General features: G+C 68.8%; 7 protein-coding genes across 7 annotated transcripts; 5 read left to right on the top strand and 2 right to left on the bottom strand.

Annotated features, from left to right (window-relative positions):
- Window positions 1–126: 126 nt before the first annotated feature.
- On the bottom strand, window positions 127–324 carry MICPUCDRAFT_53252 (uncharacterized protein; the record flags this gene model as incomplete). The annotated part of the gene is made up of 1 exon (XM_003063274.1): window positions 127–324. One exon carries the CDS (start codon window positions 322–324, stop codon window positions 127–129), a length of 198 nt encoding a protein of 65 aa, XP_003063320.1.
- A 289-nt stretch (window positions 325–613) lies between these two features.
- Window positions 614–2,612, top strand: MICPUCDRAFT_53251 (uncharacterized protein; the record flags this gene model as incomplete). The annotated part of the gene is made up of 2 exons (XM_003063471.1): window positions 614–1,594; window positions 1,767–2,612. The coding sequence occupies 2 exons, from the start codon at window positions 614–616 to the stop codon at window positions 2,610–2,612; spliced, it is 1,827 nt and encodes a 608-aa protein (XP_003063517.1).
- Window positions 2,613–2,706: 94 nt separating this feature from the next.
- Window positions 2,707–3,809, bottom strand: MICPUCDRAFT_53250 (uncharacterized protein; the record flags this gene model as incomplete). The annotated part of the gene is made up of 2 exons (XM_003063273.1): window positions 2,707–3,175; window positions 3,369–3,809. 2 exons carry the CDS (start codon window positions 3,807–3,809, stop codon window positions 2,786–2,788), a joined length of 831 nt encoding a protein of 276 aa, XP_003063319.1. The 3' UTR covers window positions 2,707–2,785.
- A 368-nt stretch (window positions 3,810–4,177) lies between these two features.
- On the top strand, window positions 4,178–6,554 carry MICPUCDRAFT_63933 (uncharacterized protein; the record flags this gene model as incomplete). The annotated part of the gene is made up of 1 exon (XM_003063470.1): window positions 4,178–6,554. A coding segment is annotated over one exon (2,377 nt), but the record flags the coding sequence as incomplete, so codon positions are not given.
- A 2,385-nt stretch (window positions 6,555–8,939) lies between these two features.
- On the top strand, window positions 8,940–9,913 carry MICPUCDRAFT_63929 (uncharacterized protein). Its single transcript, XM_003063469.1, has 2 exons — window positions 8,940–9,100; window positions 9,272–9,913. The coding sequence occupies exon 2, from the start codon at window positions 9,289–9,291 to the stop codon at window positions 9,766–9,768; it is 480 nt and encodes a 159-aa protein (XP_003063515.1). The 5' UTR covers window positions 8,940–9,100; window positions 9,272–9,288; the 3' UTR covers window positions 9,769–9,913.
- A 535-nt stretch (window positions 9,914–10,448) lies between these two features.
- MICPUCDRAFT_53247 (uncharacterized protein) lies at window positions 10,449–12,674 on the top strand (the record flags this gene model as incomplete). The annotated part of the gene is made up of 4 exons (XM_003063468.1): window positions 10,449–10,844; window positions 10,957–11,956; window positions 12,132–12,361; window positions 12,456–12,674. The coding sequence occupies exons 2-4, from the start codon at window positions 10,993–10,995 to the stop codon at window positions 12,672–12,674; spliced, it is 1,413 nt and encodes a 470-aa protein (XP_003063514.1). The 5' UTR covers window positions 10,449–10,844; window positions 10,957–10,992.
- A 340-nt stretch (window positions 12,675–13,014) lies between these two features.
- On the top strand, window positions 13,015–15,305 carry MICPUCDRAFT_53246 (uncharacterized protein; the record flags this gene model as incomplete). The annotated part of the gene is made up of 5 exons (XM_003063467.1): window positions 13,015–13,077; window positions 13,239–13,548; window positions 13,657–13,901; window positions 14,021–14,690; window positions 14,867–15,305. The coding sequence occupies 5 exons, from the start codon at window positions 13,015–13,017 to the stop codon at window positions 15,226–15,228; spliced, it is 1,650 nt and encodes a 549-aa protein (XP_003063513.1). The 3' UTR covers window positions 15,229–15,305.
- Window positions 15,306–15,924: the final 619 nt, after the last annotated feature.

Raw genomic sequence — 15,924 nt, 5'->3', positions numbered from 1 at the left:
GGAACGCGCGCGTCGCGCCGACGCGACGCGTCGCGCCACCGACGCAGCGCCGTCCTCCCCCCCCCCCAAACCCCACCCCCCCCGCGTCGTCGCCGCCACCGCGCCCAAACCCCGAGCTCACCCCGATCACGACGACGACGACGCGCCGGCCGCGCGCTTCCTCCTCTCTTTCCTCGGCGTCGTCCCGTCCTCGAGCGCGAAGACGGAGTCCTCGGTGTAGTACCGCGCGACGCGATCGGGCGCGTCGTTCAGGTCGCGGTAGTACGCGCCCACGAACGCGCGCGCGACGACGCGAAGCGCGCGATTCGACGACGGGGGCGCCATCGCGTTTCCGACGGCGTCGTCGTTCGTCGTCGTCTCGTCGTCGTCGCGCGCTCGTCGCGTCCGCGGCGTCGTCGTCGTCGAGACCGGGGTGAGCTCCGGGTTCGGCCACGGCGACGACGACGACGCGGGGGGGGTGCCCTCCGCGGGGCCCGGAGGACCGCGCTCCATCCGTCGCTCGACGCGTCGCGTCGGCGCCCCGCGCGCGTTCGAATGGAACTGATGGCTGAAGACGCCCTTGATGACACGATAATAATAATTGGAGTTGACGACGCGCGCAACGTCATCAGAGATGCCCGTCGCGCGCGCCGTGCTCGCGCGGCGACTGAAAGAGAAACGCGCGCCGCCGCCGCCGCCGCCGCCGCCGCCGGAGATGCCGCCCGCGCCGGAGATCGTCCCGGCGGAGGAACCCGCGCCTCCTCCGCCCGCGCCGGACGCGACGACGACGACGACGAAGACAGAGATCTCGATGCCGTCCGCGTCCGCGTCGTCGGACGCCTCGGCGGCGACGACGGCGCCGCTCACGGAGGACGCCCTCAAAGCGCTCGACGACGAGCGCGTCAAGACGCGCGGGATGTACCTCGCGGAGGCGGAGGCGAAGAAGCACGCCGCGGCGTGCGAGCTCGCGGACCTCACCAAGCCCGAGGCGCTCGCGTGGTTCACGTTCAATCGCGCGCAGACGTCGATTCGATACCGCGTCGAGACGGCGGTCGCGAAGGCGGCGCGCGAGGTGGAGGAGGAGGAGACGGCGGCGAGCGCGGAGGGAGAGGGAGGCGCCGCGGCCGCGGCCGCGCCGAAGAAGCGGTTCACGCTCCCGGCGGAGGAGCTCAAGCGCATGGACGACGAGCGAAGGGCGCGGAGGGCGACGTACGAGTGGGAGGCCAAGCAGCGAAGGGCGCAGAATAAGACGTTGCTGTCGCGGTTTAAGCGCGTGCGGGAGATGGTCGCGCTGCCGGGGTACGCGGAGCGGAGCCGGCTCGAGCAGCAGGCGATGGCGGAGATGGCGTTTAACGTCGGCGCGAGGGCGGGGGGTGCGGCGGCGGCGGCGGCGACGACGACGACGACGACGACGACGACGACGACGACGACGACCGAGGACGCGACGCGCGCGGAGGACGAACCCGACGCCGTGGACGGCGGCGAGAATGAGGAAAAAGATGCGGAGGCGGAGGAGGCGGCGACGGATGAGGCGCCCGCGACGGAGACGGAGACGGAGACGGAGACGGCGGCGCCGGCGCCGGAGCCGGTCGAGGCTGAGGAAAAGGAAGCTGAGGTGCGTTCTATACACTGGTCCCCATACGACCGCGTCGGCGTGGTGGACGCCGATCCTTAAGGACTTTTCCAGGCGATTCTCTGCGCCCACCCCTCCCTTTCAATACCCGTCCTCGACGCCTTTCAACTTCAACTGACGCCTTTCAACTCCACCCCGACTTTCGCTCGTATAGAACGGCCCTGAGAAGCGAGAGGAGGAGACGCGCGAAGAAGCGCCGCCGACGCCGGTCGCGGCGCGGGAAAAAGACGCGGGCGGCGCGGAGCAGACGGACGCGTCGGCCGCGGCCGCGAGCGATGCGCGACAGCCGGCGACGGAGGGTACGGAGGCGTCGACGTCGTCGGCGTCGGCGTCAGCGTCGACGTCGGCGTCGACGACGACGACGAACGAACCGCCCGCGAAGGAGGCACCGTCCCCGCCGCCCCCCCCCACGCCGCCGCCGCCGCCGCCGCCGCAGCGGCAGCAACCCGCGACGGCGCTTCGACGCGGCCCGCCGTCGCACCCGCGGCGGAACCCCCGACCCGAGGAAGCGCCCACGAGATCGCCGCCGCCGCCGCCGCCGCCGCCGCCGTCGGCGAAAAACCCGACGCAATCGTCGTCTTCGACCGCGTCGTCGTCCGGGACGACGACGACGCCGAACAAGAAGGCGTCTTCCAACGCTTCGAAGCTCCTGGACGCGCACGACGACGTCGTGGCGACGCCTCGAGGCGTCCACGTCCGACTCCCGTTAACCTACGACGACATACCGTGGCCGCCGTGCAAGCGGTCCGGCGGCGGCGGCGGCGGCGGCGAGACTTTGGCGGCGTGGAAAGTCGGCGACCTCGCCTCCGCCGCGGTGACGCTCATCCCGACGGGCGCGTCGAAGAAGGATTCGAAGCGGCACGTGACGCGGTGGCACCCGGACAAGTTCTCGCAGCGGTTCGGCGAGCGACTCGCGGAGGGCGACCGAGCGCGCGTCATGGAGCGCGTCAAGGCGACGTCGCAGGCGATCAACGTGCGATGGGGGCAGCTGAAATCGTAGTTAGTGTTGAGGCGACGTCGCCGCGAGCGGAGACGGACGCGTGCGTTCGATCGATCGTTCGGAGTACGCCCTAGCTAGTATGATGAGATGGTAGCCTATTGATATCGTTGTAATTAATTATGACCTACTGTATGAGGTGGTGAAAGAAGGAGGTTCTTCCGTCGTCGTCGTCGTCACCACGCGAACGGAATCATCGCCCGTCGACGCTTCGGAAACGCCGCGCCAAACTTGTCGCGGTACCACTTCCGGTACGCCACCGCCCGCGGCATCAGGTTCGCGAACGTCCAGAACGCGAACGCCCATCCCGCGACCGTTCGCGTCGCGATCGCGAACCCGGCCCACTCGAGACACTCGCCGAGGTAATGCGGGCACGTCACGAGCTCGAACATCCCGCCGCGAGGGATGAAGTGCTTCCGGGCGTCTTTCCGCGGGCCGCCGCGACGGAGCGCGCGGAGCGTCGAGTCCGAGGCGACGTTCAGCGCGGCGCCGCCGAGGAAGAGCGCGCCGCCGAGGGCGACGACGAAGAGCGACGGATCGTTGAGGTGCGCGCCGCCGTGCGCGAGCTCCGCGCCGACCAACGCGCCGTTCACTGAGGGTCGAGGGTCCACACGAAGCGACGTCGGGGTGGAGTTGAAAGGCGTCAGAAGCGGAGTTGAAAGGCGTCGAGGTGTGTCGGGATTGAAAGAAAGCAGCGAGGGGTGATGGGCGGAGAGTGACGAACGCCGGGAGAGAAAGTTCTTAAGGATCGGCGTGCACCGCGCGAACGCGGTCGTATGGGGACCGGCGTGATAACCAGAACGCGCCTAAGTTGAACGCGATCGCCATCGCCACCACCGGCGCCGTCGTGTCGCTCATCGTGCGCGTCAGCGGGTATCGCACTGCGCGGTTGAGGTAGTGAATCCACCACGCCGCGACGCACGCGCGCGTCAGCGCGCTCGGCGGTAGAGTTGGGGCGTCGGGAAACGTCAAGAGATCGTCCGTCGCGACCTCGTTCGCGCCGCGGAGGAACGCGACGGTGAGGACGATCGGGGATGGGATCTCTTGGATAAACCATCCGAGGCGACCGTCGACGCGGCCGCCCCATCCGTCGCGGACGAGCTTCCCGTACGGCGCGCTGACGAAGAAGAGGAAAGGGAACGTCAGCGCGCCGACGACCGTCCACCAGAAGGCGACGTCCGCGTGCGCGAGAGGCGTCATCGTGCGGACGTCTCTGAAAGATAAAGACTGCAGTCGTGACCGCCGCCCTGAAAAAAAGGACACGTGTCGTCGAGGGTCGTCGTCGCGCCCGGTCAATAAAGCGCGCGCGTCGAACGTCATCTCGCGGCACACGAGCGCGCGCTCTCGCGTGAACGACTTCGCGCGCGTCGCCAATCCTTTTCGTCGCGCGCGTCGCCGCGCGTTCTCTCCGAGCGCGCGAGCGAAGCGCGCGGGAAGCGCGCCGCGCGCGCGTCGTGACGGTTCGCGCGCCGCGCGGATCTCGATTCCCTCGGAGGAGGAAAAACTGAAGAAGCGTTGACGACGCGGTCTCCGGGATCGATCATCCTCTCGCTCCGTCCGTCGTCGTCATGGGTCTGTTCGGCGGCGCGCAGCGGAAGCGCAAATCCGCCGCCGCGGCGAGGGCGAAGGCGGTCGCCGCCGCGATGGCGGCGTCGCCCCTCGCGCGCCCGCCGACGCCGCCATCGCGCGTCGCAAACGCCGCGCCCGCGATCTCGCGCGCGGACGACGACGACGTCGATGACGACGCGACGACGCCGGCGCCGTGCCGCGTCGTCGCGCACCCGGGCGGCGCGCTGGCGTCGTCGCCGTCGCTCGACGGCGTCGTCGCGTACCCCGCGGGCGCGCTCGTCGCGCTGTGCGTCCCGGCGCGGAACGAGCTCCTCGCGGCGCTTCGCGCGCCGACGCCGTCGGAAGCATCAAATCGCGACGTCGTCGTCGTCAACGTCCGCGACGATGAAAACGCAAACGCCGCGATGCGTCGTCGCTCCTCCCTCGGACGTCGCGGGGGGTCCCAACGCGCGCCCCCCGCGTCGTTCCATCGCGCGACGTTCTCGCGCCCGAACGGCGTGTACGTCGCCGCGGGCGAGCGCGACGCGTCGGACCCGGCGGTGTGCGTCTGGGACGCATCGCGCGCGAGACCCCTCGCGGTCCTTCGCGGCGGGCATCGCGCGTCGAGGAAAACGTCGTCGGACGGGACGGAAAAGTTGGACTCGGACGCGACGACGACGATCGCGGACGTCGCGTTTTCACCCGCGGACGCGCGTTGGGTCGTCTCCGTCGGCGGCGGCGCGCTGTGCGTCTGGGACTGGCGCGCCGGCGCGCTGCTCGCGCGCGAGCGCGTCGACGCGAGCGCGACCGCGGTGAGCGTCGGCGGCGACGGGAGGGAGATCATCGTCGCCGGCGCCGGCGCCGGCGGCGTCGGCGTCGCGACGTTTCGCGTGCGAAAGACGACGACGACGACGACGACGACGGCGGCGGCGGAGGCGGAGGCGTCGCGCGCGCGCGTCGTCGCGAAAGGACGATACGACGACGACGACGACGTCCCGGGGATCGTCCCGGGGATCGTCCCGGGGATCGTCCCGGGGATAACGCTGACGAGGTACGACGTTCCTCTCGGCGGGCACGCGTCTCTGACGTGGGCGACGGTGCGCCACGCGTTTCCCGAATGCGCGTCGACGAACGCCGACGCCGCGCCGAGATCGCCGTTCGTCGCCGACGAGCGCTCGTTCGGCGACGCCGCGACGCCGCGGCGGTTTCGCGACGCGGACGGGTTTAAGGCATTCGGGTTTGGGTTCGAGGCTGTCGCGAACGCGCGCGCGGATCCGTGCTTCCCGCCGCCGAAATCGCCGAAGATTGCGCCCGGAGGGAACGGCGAAGACGGCGACGGCGACGGCGGCGGAGGGAACGGCGACGACCGCGGCGGCGGCGGCGGCGACGGCGGCCGCGTTCGTACGAACGCAAACGAAGAGGCCCACCGCGTCAACGGCGACGTCGCGTACGCGTTGACGCACTCCGGGATCCTCGCCGCGTTGCTCGGTCCGTCGCGCGACGGCGCGGCGGCGACGCGCGTGGAGCGATGGGTGGACGCGCGCGCGCCGGGCGGTAACGCACACGCGCTGGGCGTTTCCGACGCGAGGGTCGCAGTCTGCGCGGACGACGGCGTCGTTCGACTCTTCGCCGCGAAGACGCTGAAGTACGAGGGAACGCTCCCGAAGCCGCCGCCGCAGCCGGGGTGCCAACTGGGGTGCCAACTTTTGGCGGCGGAGGGAGCCGCCGGCGCCTCGACGGACGCGCACTCCGCGCGAACGGGGGTGCGAAAGACGCGGGTGACGCACCCCGCCGCGGTCTCGTGCGCGTTCGACGTCGCGGGCGCGACGCTCACGGTGGCGTACGACGACCAGCGCGTCGTCGTCTGGGACGTCGGGGACGTCGAAGCGGGCGAAAAGGCGTCGAAAAGGCGCGTCGAAAAGGCGAGACCGCTCAGAATCGCGCGCGCGCACGAGGGAGGTCCGATCTGGGGCTTGAAGACGCTCCCGCGCACGCCGTCGTCCGCGGGGTCGACGACGACCCCCGTCCCCCCCTCGCGGTTCCCGCCCGGGTCGTTCGTCACCGCGGGCGGCGACGGCACCGCGCGCGTGTGGCACCTCGGCGGCGACCGCGACGGTAAAGGTAAACGTAACGGCGCGGAGAGAGGCGTCATTTCGCTCGCGTGCGCGCGCGCGGCGCCGGACCCGGCCCGAGCCGCCGCCGCCGCCGCCGCTCACGCCGCCTCTCCCGCTCGGTCGCGCGCGACAGCCTACGCGGACGCGGGCGGGCACGCGCTGCTCTCGATCGCGGTCAACCCGATAAATCCGCGCGAGGTTGCGACCGGCGACGCCGCCGGAAACGTCCGCGTGTTCGACCTCGCGTCGGAGACGGAGACGGCGCGGATCGCCGCGCACGACTCGCCGGTGCTCGCGCTGGCGTTCGGCGCGTGGGGCGGGGGTGCCGTCTCCGGGGGTGCCCACCAGGGTGCCCACCAGGGTGCCCACTCCGACGCCGGTCTGCTGCGCGTCGTCACCGCGGGTCGAGACCGGCTCGTGCGCGTGTTCGACGCGGCGCGACCCCGCGTCCCGGTGACGACGCTGTCAGATCACGCGGGGGCGGTGTTGGACGTCGTCGTCGCGACGCGGAATGACGGGGGGTCGGCGCGCGACGCGTGCGTCGTGACGACCGGCGCGGACGAGTCGATCGTGTTTCGTCGCGTGACCGCCGGCGCGGACGGCGACGACGACGCGACGACGATGCAGACGTACAACCGCGTCGTCGGGAAGACGGCGGCGGGTCGCGGCGGCGGCGGAAACGGAAACGTCGGCGTCGTCCGGAGCCTCGCCGTCGCGCCCGCTCCCGCCTCCGCGGGCGGGGACGTCGTCGTCGGCGTCGGCGCCGACCGCGTCCTCCGCGGATGGTCCGTCGCTTCCGGCGCGCTTCGATTCGCGCACGCGCGAACCGCGGAAGACGCGTCCGCGGGCGAGGCGCTGCTGACGATCGCGGACGCCACCGGGACGCTCTGCGCGGTGTCGCACGCGGACGCGGTGGTGCGCGTGTACGAGTTGTCGAGTGGGAAAAAGATCGCGTCGTTGATCGGGCACGCCGCCGTCGTGACGGTGAGACTGCTTCCCATACGACCCCGTTCGCGTGGTGCACGCCGTTCCTTAAGGACTTTTCCCGTCGTCACTCTTCACCCGCGCTTCCATTTCAATAGATTCAACGTTTGACCGGTGAGACGTTCGACTGACCGATCGCTTCACCCACGCAGGCGATGACGTTCACGGAGGACAGCGCGCGCGTCGTCACGGGCGCGATGGACGGCGTGATGTGCGCGTGGGATCTGCCGCGCGCGTGCGCGGCGAGAGCGAGGGAGACGGCGGCGACGACGAGCGCGTTGTCGGCGACGAGCGGCGGCGGCGGCGGCGGCACCCTGGTGGGCACCCCCGTGGGCACCCCCGTGGGCACCCCCGGAGGAAGCGCGTTCGCCGCCGCCAAGGCGAAAGCCGCCGCGGCGCTGAAGCTCCTGACCGCCGGCGAGAAGGAGGAGGACCCGGACCCGGACCCGGACCCGGTCGTCTCCGTCGACGACGTGGACGTGGAGATGCGCGCGTCCGCGGGGGCGTCCTCGACGACGTCGGACGCGGCGCCCGCGTTTGCCGTCGGCGAGCTCCCCGCGTGGGCCGCCGCGAGGAAGGACGAGGAGGACGAATCGGTGCCTGATGACACGTCAGCAGTACAGTCAGCACCGATCGGTGCCGAGAAGAAGGAAGCCGGCGCGTGGGCGACCGCGCTGAAGGACGCGGGGGGCGGGTACGTGGTACACGGCGCGGGGAAAGGCGTGCGGGCGTCCGCGCCGCGAGGCGCGCGCGCGCACCTCGGAGACGTCGACGTCGACGTCGACGTCGACGTCGTCGGTGAGGTGCGTTCTATTACCACACTGGTCCCCATACGACCGCGTTGGCGTGGTGAACGCCGTTTCTTAAGGACTGTTCCCGGCGCATCTCTGCGCTCACCCCCCGCGTTCAATCCCCGTCATCGACGCCTTTCAACGCCAACTGACGCCTTTCAACTCCACCCCGACGTTCGCTCGTATAGAACGGCCCTAACGTCGCCGCCGAAGACGACGACGTCTGTAATGGCAGTGGCGGCGACGTTACCGACGACGACGACGACGACGTGACGGTGGAGACGACGCGGCTGACGCCCGCGCCGCACGAGGACGACGACGCGGCGTTGTACTACGCCGAGTCTGAGTGCGGCGGCGGCGGCGGCGGCGGGGAGGACGAGACGTTGGAATTTTTAGTCACCGTCTCGGCGGAGGGCTTGGGCCCGGTGATCCGAGACGTGGTGCGCGACGGCGACTCGGAAGACGTTACCGAAGACACTACCGTCACGCCGAACAGTGACCCCGAGGAAGTCAACAAAGTCGACCCCGAGGCCGACGCGGCCGACGCGTCCGAGTCGTCGTCGAGCGACCCGACGCCGTCGGAGTCGCCGCGGAGAGAGACGTCGCCGTCGCGAGAGAGCGCCTCGTTTCTCCGCGCGCTCCTCCCTCGCGTCGACGCCGAAGTGTCGGACGAAGTGTCGGACGAAGTGTCGGACGACGGCGACGGCGCGGCGGCGGTCACCCCACGGCTCGTGCGCGTGGACATCGTCGCGGACGACGCGACCGCGTCGGTGGTCGTGTCGACGTCGGCGCCGTCGGCGCCGCCGTCGGCGTCGGTCGCGACAGACGCGGTTGTTCGAGCGTCCGCGTCCGAGTCGCTGCGCCTCGACGCGACGTGGCCGCCGCCGCCGCCGGAGAGTCCGAAATCCCCGAGCGCGGCGAATCCGAATCCGGCGGAGGAAGATGCGTCGCGGTCGCCGTCGCCCGTCGCGGTCGCCGTCGTCGCGGTCGCGGTCGCGCCGCCGCCGGAAGAGAAGGCGCGCGAGCCGACGCCGCTCGACGCGGAGGACGTAAGGTGCGTTCTATACACTGGTCCTCATACGATCGCGTCGGCGTGGTGAACGCCGATCTTTAAGGACTTTGCCGTCGTCTCTCTCCGCCCACCCCTCGCTTTCAATCCCAGTCCTCGACGCCTTTCAACGCCAACTGACGCCTATGAACTCCACCCCGACATTCGCTTGTATAGAACGGCCCTGAACGTGAATGACGACGACGACGACGACGACGACGACGCGGCGGACAAAGAGAACGAAGAGAAGAACAAAGAGAACAAAGACTCGAGCGCGACGCTTCAAACCGCGAACGCGGACGCGAAGACGTCGTCGGCCGCGAAGACGAAGACGAAGTCGAAGAAGACGCCCCGCTCTTGGTTTATTAAAAAGAAGAAGCCGCCTCGCGATCGCGCCGCGGCGGCGGCGGACCTCGACGTTCCGCGGGGCGAGATGGCGAAGGTGTTCGCCGCGATGGGCGACCCGATCGCGGTCGTCGCGACCGCGACGATCGCGAGCGCGAGCGCGTCGTCGTCGTCGTCGTCGTCGTCGTCGTCGTCGTCGTCGTCGTCGTCGTCCGACACTTCCTTGTCGGACGCGCTGTCGGACGCGTCCGATGACGCGTCTCGCGACGCGGTGGCGACCGCGACCGCCGCGATGGACGCGCTCGACGCCGCGGTCGCCGCGTTCTTGACCGCGCGCGCGGCCGTGACGTCCGACGAGGCGATCGAGCGATCGATCGACGCGCGCGCTTCGGCGGCGGCGGCGAAGCTCTCTTCGTCGTCGTCGGCGTCGTCGTCGTCGGCGGCGGCGGCGGCGTCCTCGGCGGCGGCGGCGTCGGCGGCCGCGGGCGGCGGCGGCGGGATGACGACCGACCACCTCACGGCCGCGATGTCCGAGGTGATGGAGCGGTGCCTACAGACGTACAGCGCGAAGTTGGTGGAGACGGTGCGCGCGAGCGTGGAGCTCGTCGGACGCGCGCGCGCCTCGTAGGCTCGACGCGAACGCGTCGCGCGCGCGTGTCGTATTTTGCGCCGTTAGCCGTGAACCTTTTTTATCCTGCTGACGACAAGAACTTTTAATAAACTTTTTTAAGATGGATGTGTCGAGTCAGCCCCTCCGCACTCTCCCCGCACGGTCATGGCCGCGCACGCGATGTCCGCGTCGCGCGCGACCGCGTGGACCTCGCGCCGCGCCTCGCGCGGCGCCTCGCGCGTCCTCCCGGGATCCTCCTCCTCGCGCGATCGAAGCGACGCGACGGCGTCGTCGCGGGGGCGGGGCGTCGAGATCGCGAACGAAAAAAGCGGCAGCGGCAGCGCTCGCGTCGTCGTCGTCGTCGCGTCGTCCTCCTCCGCGTCCGAGTCCAAGACGGCGAAGACCGCGAGCTACTACAAGTGGTCCGCGAAGAACGGCATCGAGGCGACGAAGATTCGGATCGGATACCTCGGCGCGAAGGACGACAACGAGACGAGCCGGAGTTGCGTCGCGACCGCGCCGATCGCCGCGGGTGCGTCGTCGAGATCGAGCAGTCGTTTAACAAACGCGCGAGTCGCGCGAGTCATCCCGCGCCCGCCGCGCCGCGTCTCGCTCGCTCGCTCGCTCCTCCGCGGAGGGAGGACCTCCCCGACTCACTCACGCGACATGTCCCGCGCTCTCCTCGCAGGCGACGTCCTCGCGCGGTGCCCCGCGGAGCTCGTCCTCGCGCTCCCTCCCAACGCGCCGAACCCGTTCCCGGACTACATACCGACGCCGCTGTGGGATAAAGCCCCGGTGCGTGGGTTTCTGCATCCTTTTTCAAACCGCGCCTCGGTTTCAACCCAGCAAAACTTCATCGCGTCTACGTTCAACTGACCGATCAAATCACCCCAAAAACCCACAAAAGGGCGTCACCGCGGGGAGCTGCGTGGAAGATTTTCGCATGGCGCTCGTGCTGCTCCGCGAGCGTTCGCTCGGCGACGACAGCGCGTGGGCGCCGTACATCGCGCAGCTGCCCGCGGGGTACGACCTCTTAGGGTGCTGGACCGACGATCAGCTCGAGGAGCTCCAGTGCGAGCGTTTACAGGACGCCGCGCGCGCGCAACGCGCGGAAAATAACGCCGCGTTCGACGCCGTGCGAATGAACGTCTCCGCGTACGATTCGGATTACGATCTCGGTCTCGGCGCGCTGACGAAGGAGGACGTCGTGTGGGGGTTAAACACGGTTCGGAGTCGGTCGTACCGCGCCAAGTACCCGTCGAGCTGCGGCGTGTTGCCGCCGCTGTCGAATCTGGAAGGTAAAACGCTCGACGCCGCGGCGTTACTCACGAAGAGCGCGAGGCAACGCTCGGGGGAAAAGAGCGAGAGCGCGAACAAAGAGTCCGTGTTCATGCTCCCGTTCCTAGACGCGTTGAACCATCGGGATAATAAAGGCAGCGGCGGCGCGACGAAGCTGGTCTTCATGTCCCCGCTCGAAGACGACGCCGCGGAGAGAGGCGCGAAGGGGACGTTCGAGCTGCGATCGCCCGCGGCGGTGGAAAAAGACGCGGAAGCCGTCGTGTGCTACGGCGACAAAAACAACGAAGAGTTACTGCTACGGTACGGCTTTTGCGTCGAGAACGGCGTCCACGACGAGATCACCCTCCCCGGATGCATGGACGAGCTGGAGTGGGTCATGCCCGGCAGCGCGCGCGAGTCAGATCTGAAAGCTGAGCGACTCGACGAGGCGGTGAAGCGCGCGCGTTTAAACGACGAGGGGAAGGCGTCCGTGAACCTGCTCTGGGCGCTGCGGGTGCTGCTCGCGTCGGACGCGACGTACGAAGCCGCGGGCGGCGCGAAGGGGCTCATGCGCGCGTCGCTCCCGGGGGAGGACGGCGGCGAGGCGGCAGACGCCGCGGAGGACGGAGGTGCGTTCTATCTCACACTGGTCCCCATACGACCGCGTCGGCGTCGTGAACGCCGATCCTTAAGGACTTTGCCCGGCGCATCTCTCCGCCCACATCCCGCTTTCAATACCCGCCCTCGGCGCCTTTCAACTTCACCTGACGCCTTTGAACTCCACCCCGACGTTCGCTCGTATAGAACGGCCCGGAGAGGTCGATGCGACGGAGGCGCAACTCGCGGCGGAGGCTTCGCTCGCGCTCGCGTGCGAACAAGAACTCGCGAAGATGGGCGGGCGGGACGCGCTCGCGGAGGACGAGATCAACTACGAGGCGGCGTCGAAAGTGTCCGCGCAGATAGAGATCGAGTGCGCGGAGGACGCGGAGGCGTGCGGCACCCCGGAAGAGGCGGAGTATCTCAGGCGCGTTCTGGTCATCGCGCCGGTCCCCGTACGACCGCGTTCGCGTTGTATGTCACACCGGTCCCCATACGACCGCGTTCGCGCGGTGCACGCCGATCCTTAAGGACTTTCTCTCCCGGCGTTTCTCTCCGCCCATCCCTCGATGGTTTCAATCCCGACATGCCTCGACGCCTTTCAACTCCGCTTCTGACGCCTTTCAACTCCACCCCGACGTCGCTTTGAATGATGGAACGACCCTCAGACGGCTGCTCATCGCGTTGAGGTTTCGAGTGACGCGGAAGCGGGTGCTCGCGATGGCGTTGGATCGCTACACCCCGAAGTGAACACGACGACGGCGTACGTCCGTCGTCGCGTTCGGAGGGGTGGCGTGTGCTTATGTATTGACCTTAATAGACCAAATAAACGCGTGTTGTAACACCAGCCAGAGGTCACGTTTGCGTTCGCGTGAGTGTCTCAATTTTTTTGCATCCGCGCACTCTACGTCATGGGTCAGTTGAAAGGGAACGCGATCAAATGTTGAAACCGAGCGGCGGGTGAATTGAACGCGCACGCGGTGAGCAGATTCAAATCCGCTCGACGCGCTGTCGGCACTCGGTCAACAACGACGACGACCGGCTCACTCCTCGCGCGCGAGCGCGGCATCGCGGCGCTCGCTCTGGCGTCATGAGCGGCGGGGAGACGACGTGGTCGCCTCTGTGCGTCGCCGGCGCGTGGCTCGGCGTGGACGTGCGCGCATCCCCCGTCCGGCCCTCGCGTCGTCGTCGTCGTCCTCCGCCCCCGACCACGAATCTGAATCATCCGACGCGTCCGACGTCTCTCTCCCCCCCATTAATCCCCGACCCCTCCCTCCCTCCCTCCCTCCCTCCCTCCCTCCCTCCCTCCCTCAGGCGCGCGCGCGCGACCACCGCGGGTATACGCAAGACCTGTACCGCGACGACTCGTACCCCGAACACGTCCAACCCCCCGAGCCCGGGCATCGACACGTCTCGCTCTCGCACTCGCATCGCGGCGTCCTCCGCGGGCTCCTCGTGACGTACCGCTCGCGCCTCGTCTCCGTCGTGAAGGGCGCGATATACGACGTGATCGTGGACTGCCGACCGGAGTCGCGGACGTACCGTCGGTGGTGCGTCGCGATCGTCTCGAGCGCGAACCGCCGACAGGTGTTCGTGCCGGGGGGGTGCGCGCACGGATTCTTAGGTGCGTTCTGCTATACAAACGTGTTTCACCCATCGCCCGGTTTCAACACTTGATCGCGCCCCCTTTCAACTGACCGGTGATTTTTTTTTGATATGGAACGACCCTCAGTCCTCGAAGACGCGGACGTGCTGGTCCACTCGTCGACGCGCGAAGACCCGGAGAACGAGCTGACGATCAACGCGCGCGACCCCGCGCTGGGGGTGTACTGGCCGCGATTGGACGACGTCCGCGAGGCGATCACGAGCGACGAGGACGGCGCCGCGCCGCCGCTGTTGCAGGCGCACGATCGATTCGTGGACACGGTGCCGGGGGTGATCTCCTCAAACTGGTCCCCATACGAACTCGTCCGCGTGGTGAACGCCGATCCTTAAGGACTTTTCCACCCGTCGTTTCTCTCCGCCCACCCCTCGCTCGCTTTCAATCCCCGCCCGCGACGCCTTTTAACTCCGTCTGACGCCTTTGAACTCCACAGGTGCCGCGGCCGCTCGGGCGCGCGCTCGTCGTCGGCGCGTCCGGGAACGTCGGCGGCGCGATCGAGGAAAAATACGGCGCCGCGAACGTCATCGGGACGTACAAGAACGAGGCGAGGACCGAGGACGGGTACGTGTACCTGGACATCGAAGCCGTCGCGGAGGACGAGACGCTGGCGGAAGAGATCATGACGATGTGCCGCCCCGAGGTGGTTTTTATATGCGCCGGCTTCAACTGGGTCGACGGATGCGAGAACGAGGCGGAGGGTCTGCGGCCGCGGAATATGAACGCGGTGGGCCCGCGGAACCTCGCGGTCGCCGCGAAGAAGGTTGGCGCGAAAGTCGTGTACTTCTCCACGGACGCGGTCTTCATAGGGAACGAGACCGGGAAGGTGTACGCCGAGGCGGATGAGTTTTTACCGCAAAACAAATTCGGAGAGACGAAGCTGCTGGGCGAACAGCTCGTGACCGCGGTGTGCCCGGAGCGGACGCTCGTGATCCGAACCGCGGGCGTCTTCGGTCCCGAGCGCGTCGGGAAAAACTTCGTGTACCGGATGTGCGAGGCGATCAACGACGCGGACGACATGGCGGTCCCGACGGATCGGTTCTGCTCGCACGTGTACAATCGCGATTTAGGCGCGTCCCATCTCGCGCCGGTCCCCGTACGACCGCGTTGACGTGGTGAACGCCGATCCTTAAGGACTTTCTCACACGGCGTGTCTCTCCGCCCAGGGTCCCTCGCTTTCAATCCCGACGCACACACCTCGACGCCTTTCAACTCCGCTTCTGACGACGCCTTTCAACTCCACCCCGACGTTCGTCGCTTCGCGTGGACCCTCGACCCTCAGCCGCGTCGGTGAAGGGTCTCGTGGACTCGGACGCCGCGGGCACGTTCCACGTCGTCGGCGAGGAGTCCTTCTCTCGGTTCAACTTCGCGCAGAGAGTCGCGGTGACGTTAGGGTTCAAGGACACCGCGACGCGCGTCATCAAGCGCACGGATTTGAAGACGATGCACGACCAGACGTTTGAGGCGAGAGGGTTCGCGGCGGAGCGACCGAAAAATTTGGCCCTCGCCGCGGACAAGCTGAAGGAGACGTTGCCGGAGCGCATGCGACCCAAGCCGCTGCGCGAGGCGCTGCTGCACTGGAAGACGAACCCGAGAGGGGCGCGGTGTCCGGGGATCGGCGTGCGGCGCGCGGAGGGCGAGTGAGGCGTCGGCGGCGGCGGGAGTGTACAGTAGGGCTAAAAAATTTCTCGAGACTGATGAGGGCCATCCATACAAAAACAGTTCCCCGGTCAGTTGAAAGGGGATGCGATCAAATGTTGAAACCGGGCGATGGGTGAAAAACTTTTGTATAGAACGCACCTGAGAGATCCCGCTCCCGTCACGTCACACCTCTCGGCGCGTCGATCGATGTCCTCCACCGCCGCCGCCGCGTCCTCGCTCGCGCGTCCCGCGCTCGCGTCGCGCCCCGCGCGCGCGGCGCGTCGCGCGTCCGCGCGCGGCGTCGCGTCCGCCGCCGCGCGATGCGCCGCGGCGCGCGACGAGAGCGCCGACGAATCATCATCGGCGTCGGCGTCGGTGTCGCGACGCGCGGCGATCGGCGCCGCGCTGCTCCTCGGCACCGCGCTGGACGTCGACGCCGCGCGCGCGTTCGAGCGCCCGCCTCCCGGTGCGTCTCATCGACCCGCGCGCGCTCTCTCTCTCTCTCTATCTATCTTTCGCCGTCGTCGCCGTCGCCGCCGCCGCCGCCGCCGTCCCTCGCGCGTCGTCGTCGTCGCTCGCCTCGCCGCGCCGCGCCGCGAGACGATGAGAAGATCGAGTCGAGATCGCTCTCCGCCGATCGATCGATCGGTCGGTCGATCGATCGCTTCCGCCGACCGCTGTATCGCTCGCCGACCGCGC

The sequence above is a fragment of the Micromonas pusilla genome (assembly GCF_000151265.4).
Source record: "Micromonas pusilla CCMP1545 genomic scaffold MICPUCscaffold_14, whole genome shotgun sequence".
NCBI classification, from domain to species: Eukaryota; Viridiplantae; Chlorophyta; class Mamiellophyceae; order Mamiellales; family Mamiellaceae; genus Micromonas; species Micromonas pusilla.
The sequence above is the reverse complement of the archived record's forward strand: the minus strand, read 5'-3'. Positions and strand labels throughout refer to the sequence as shown.

Excerpts from the sequence above, each read along its gene's own strand:
- MICPUCDRAFT_63929 (XM_003063469.1), top strand. The coding sequence starts at position 9,289 with ATGACGACGACGACGACGACGACGACGACGCGGCGGACAAAGAGAACG.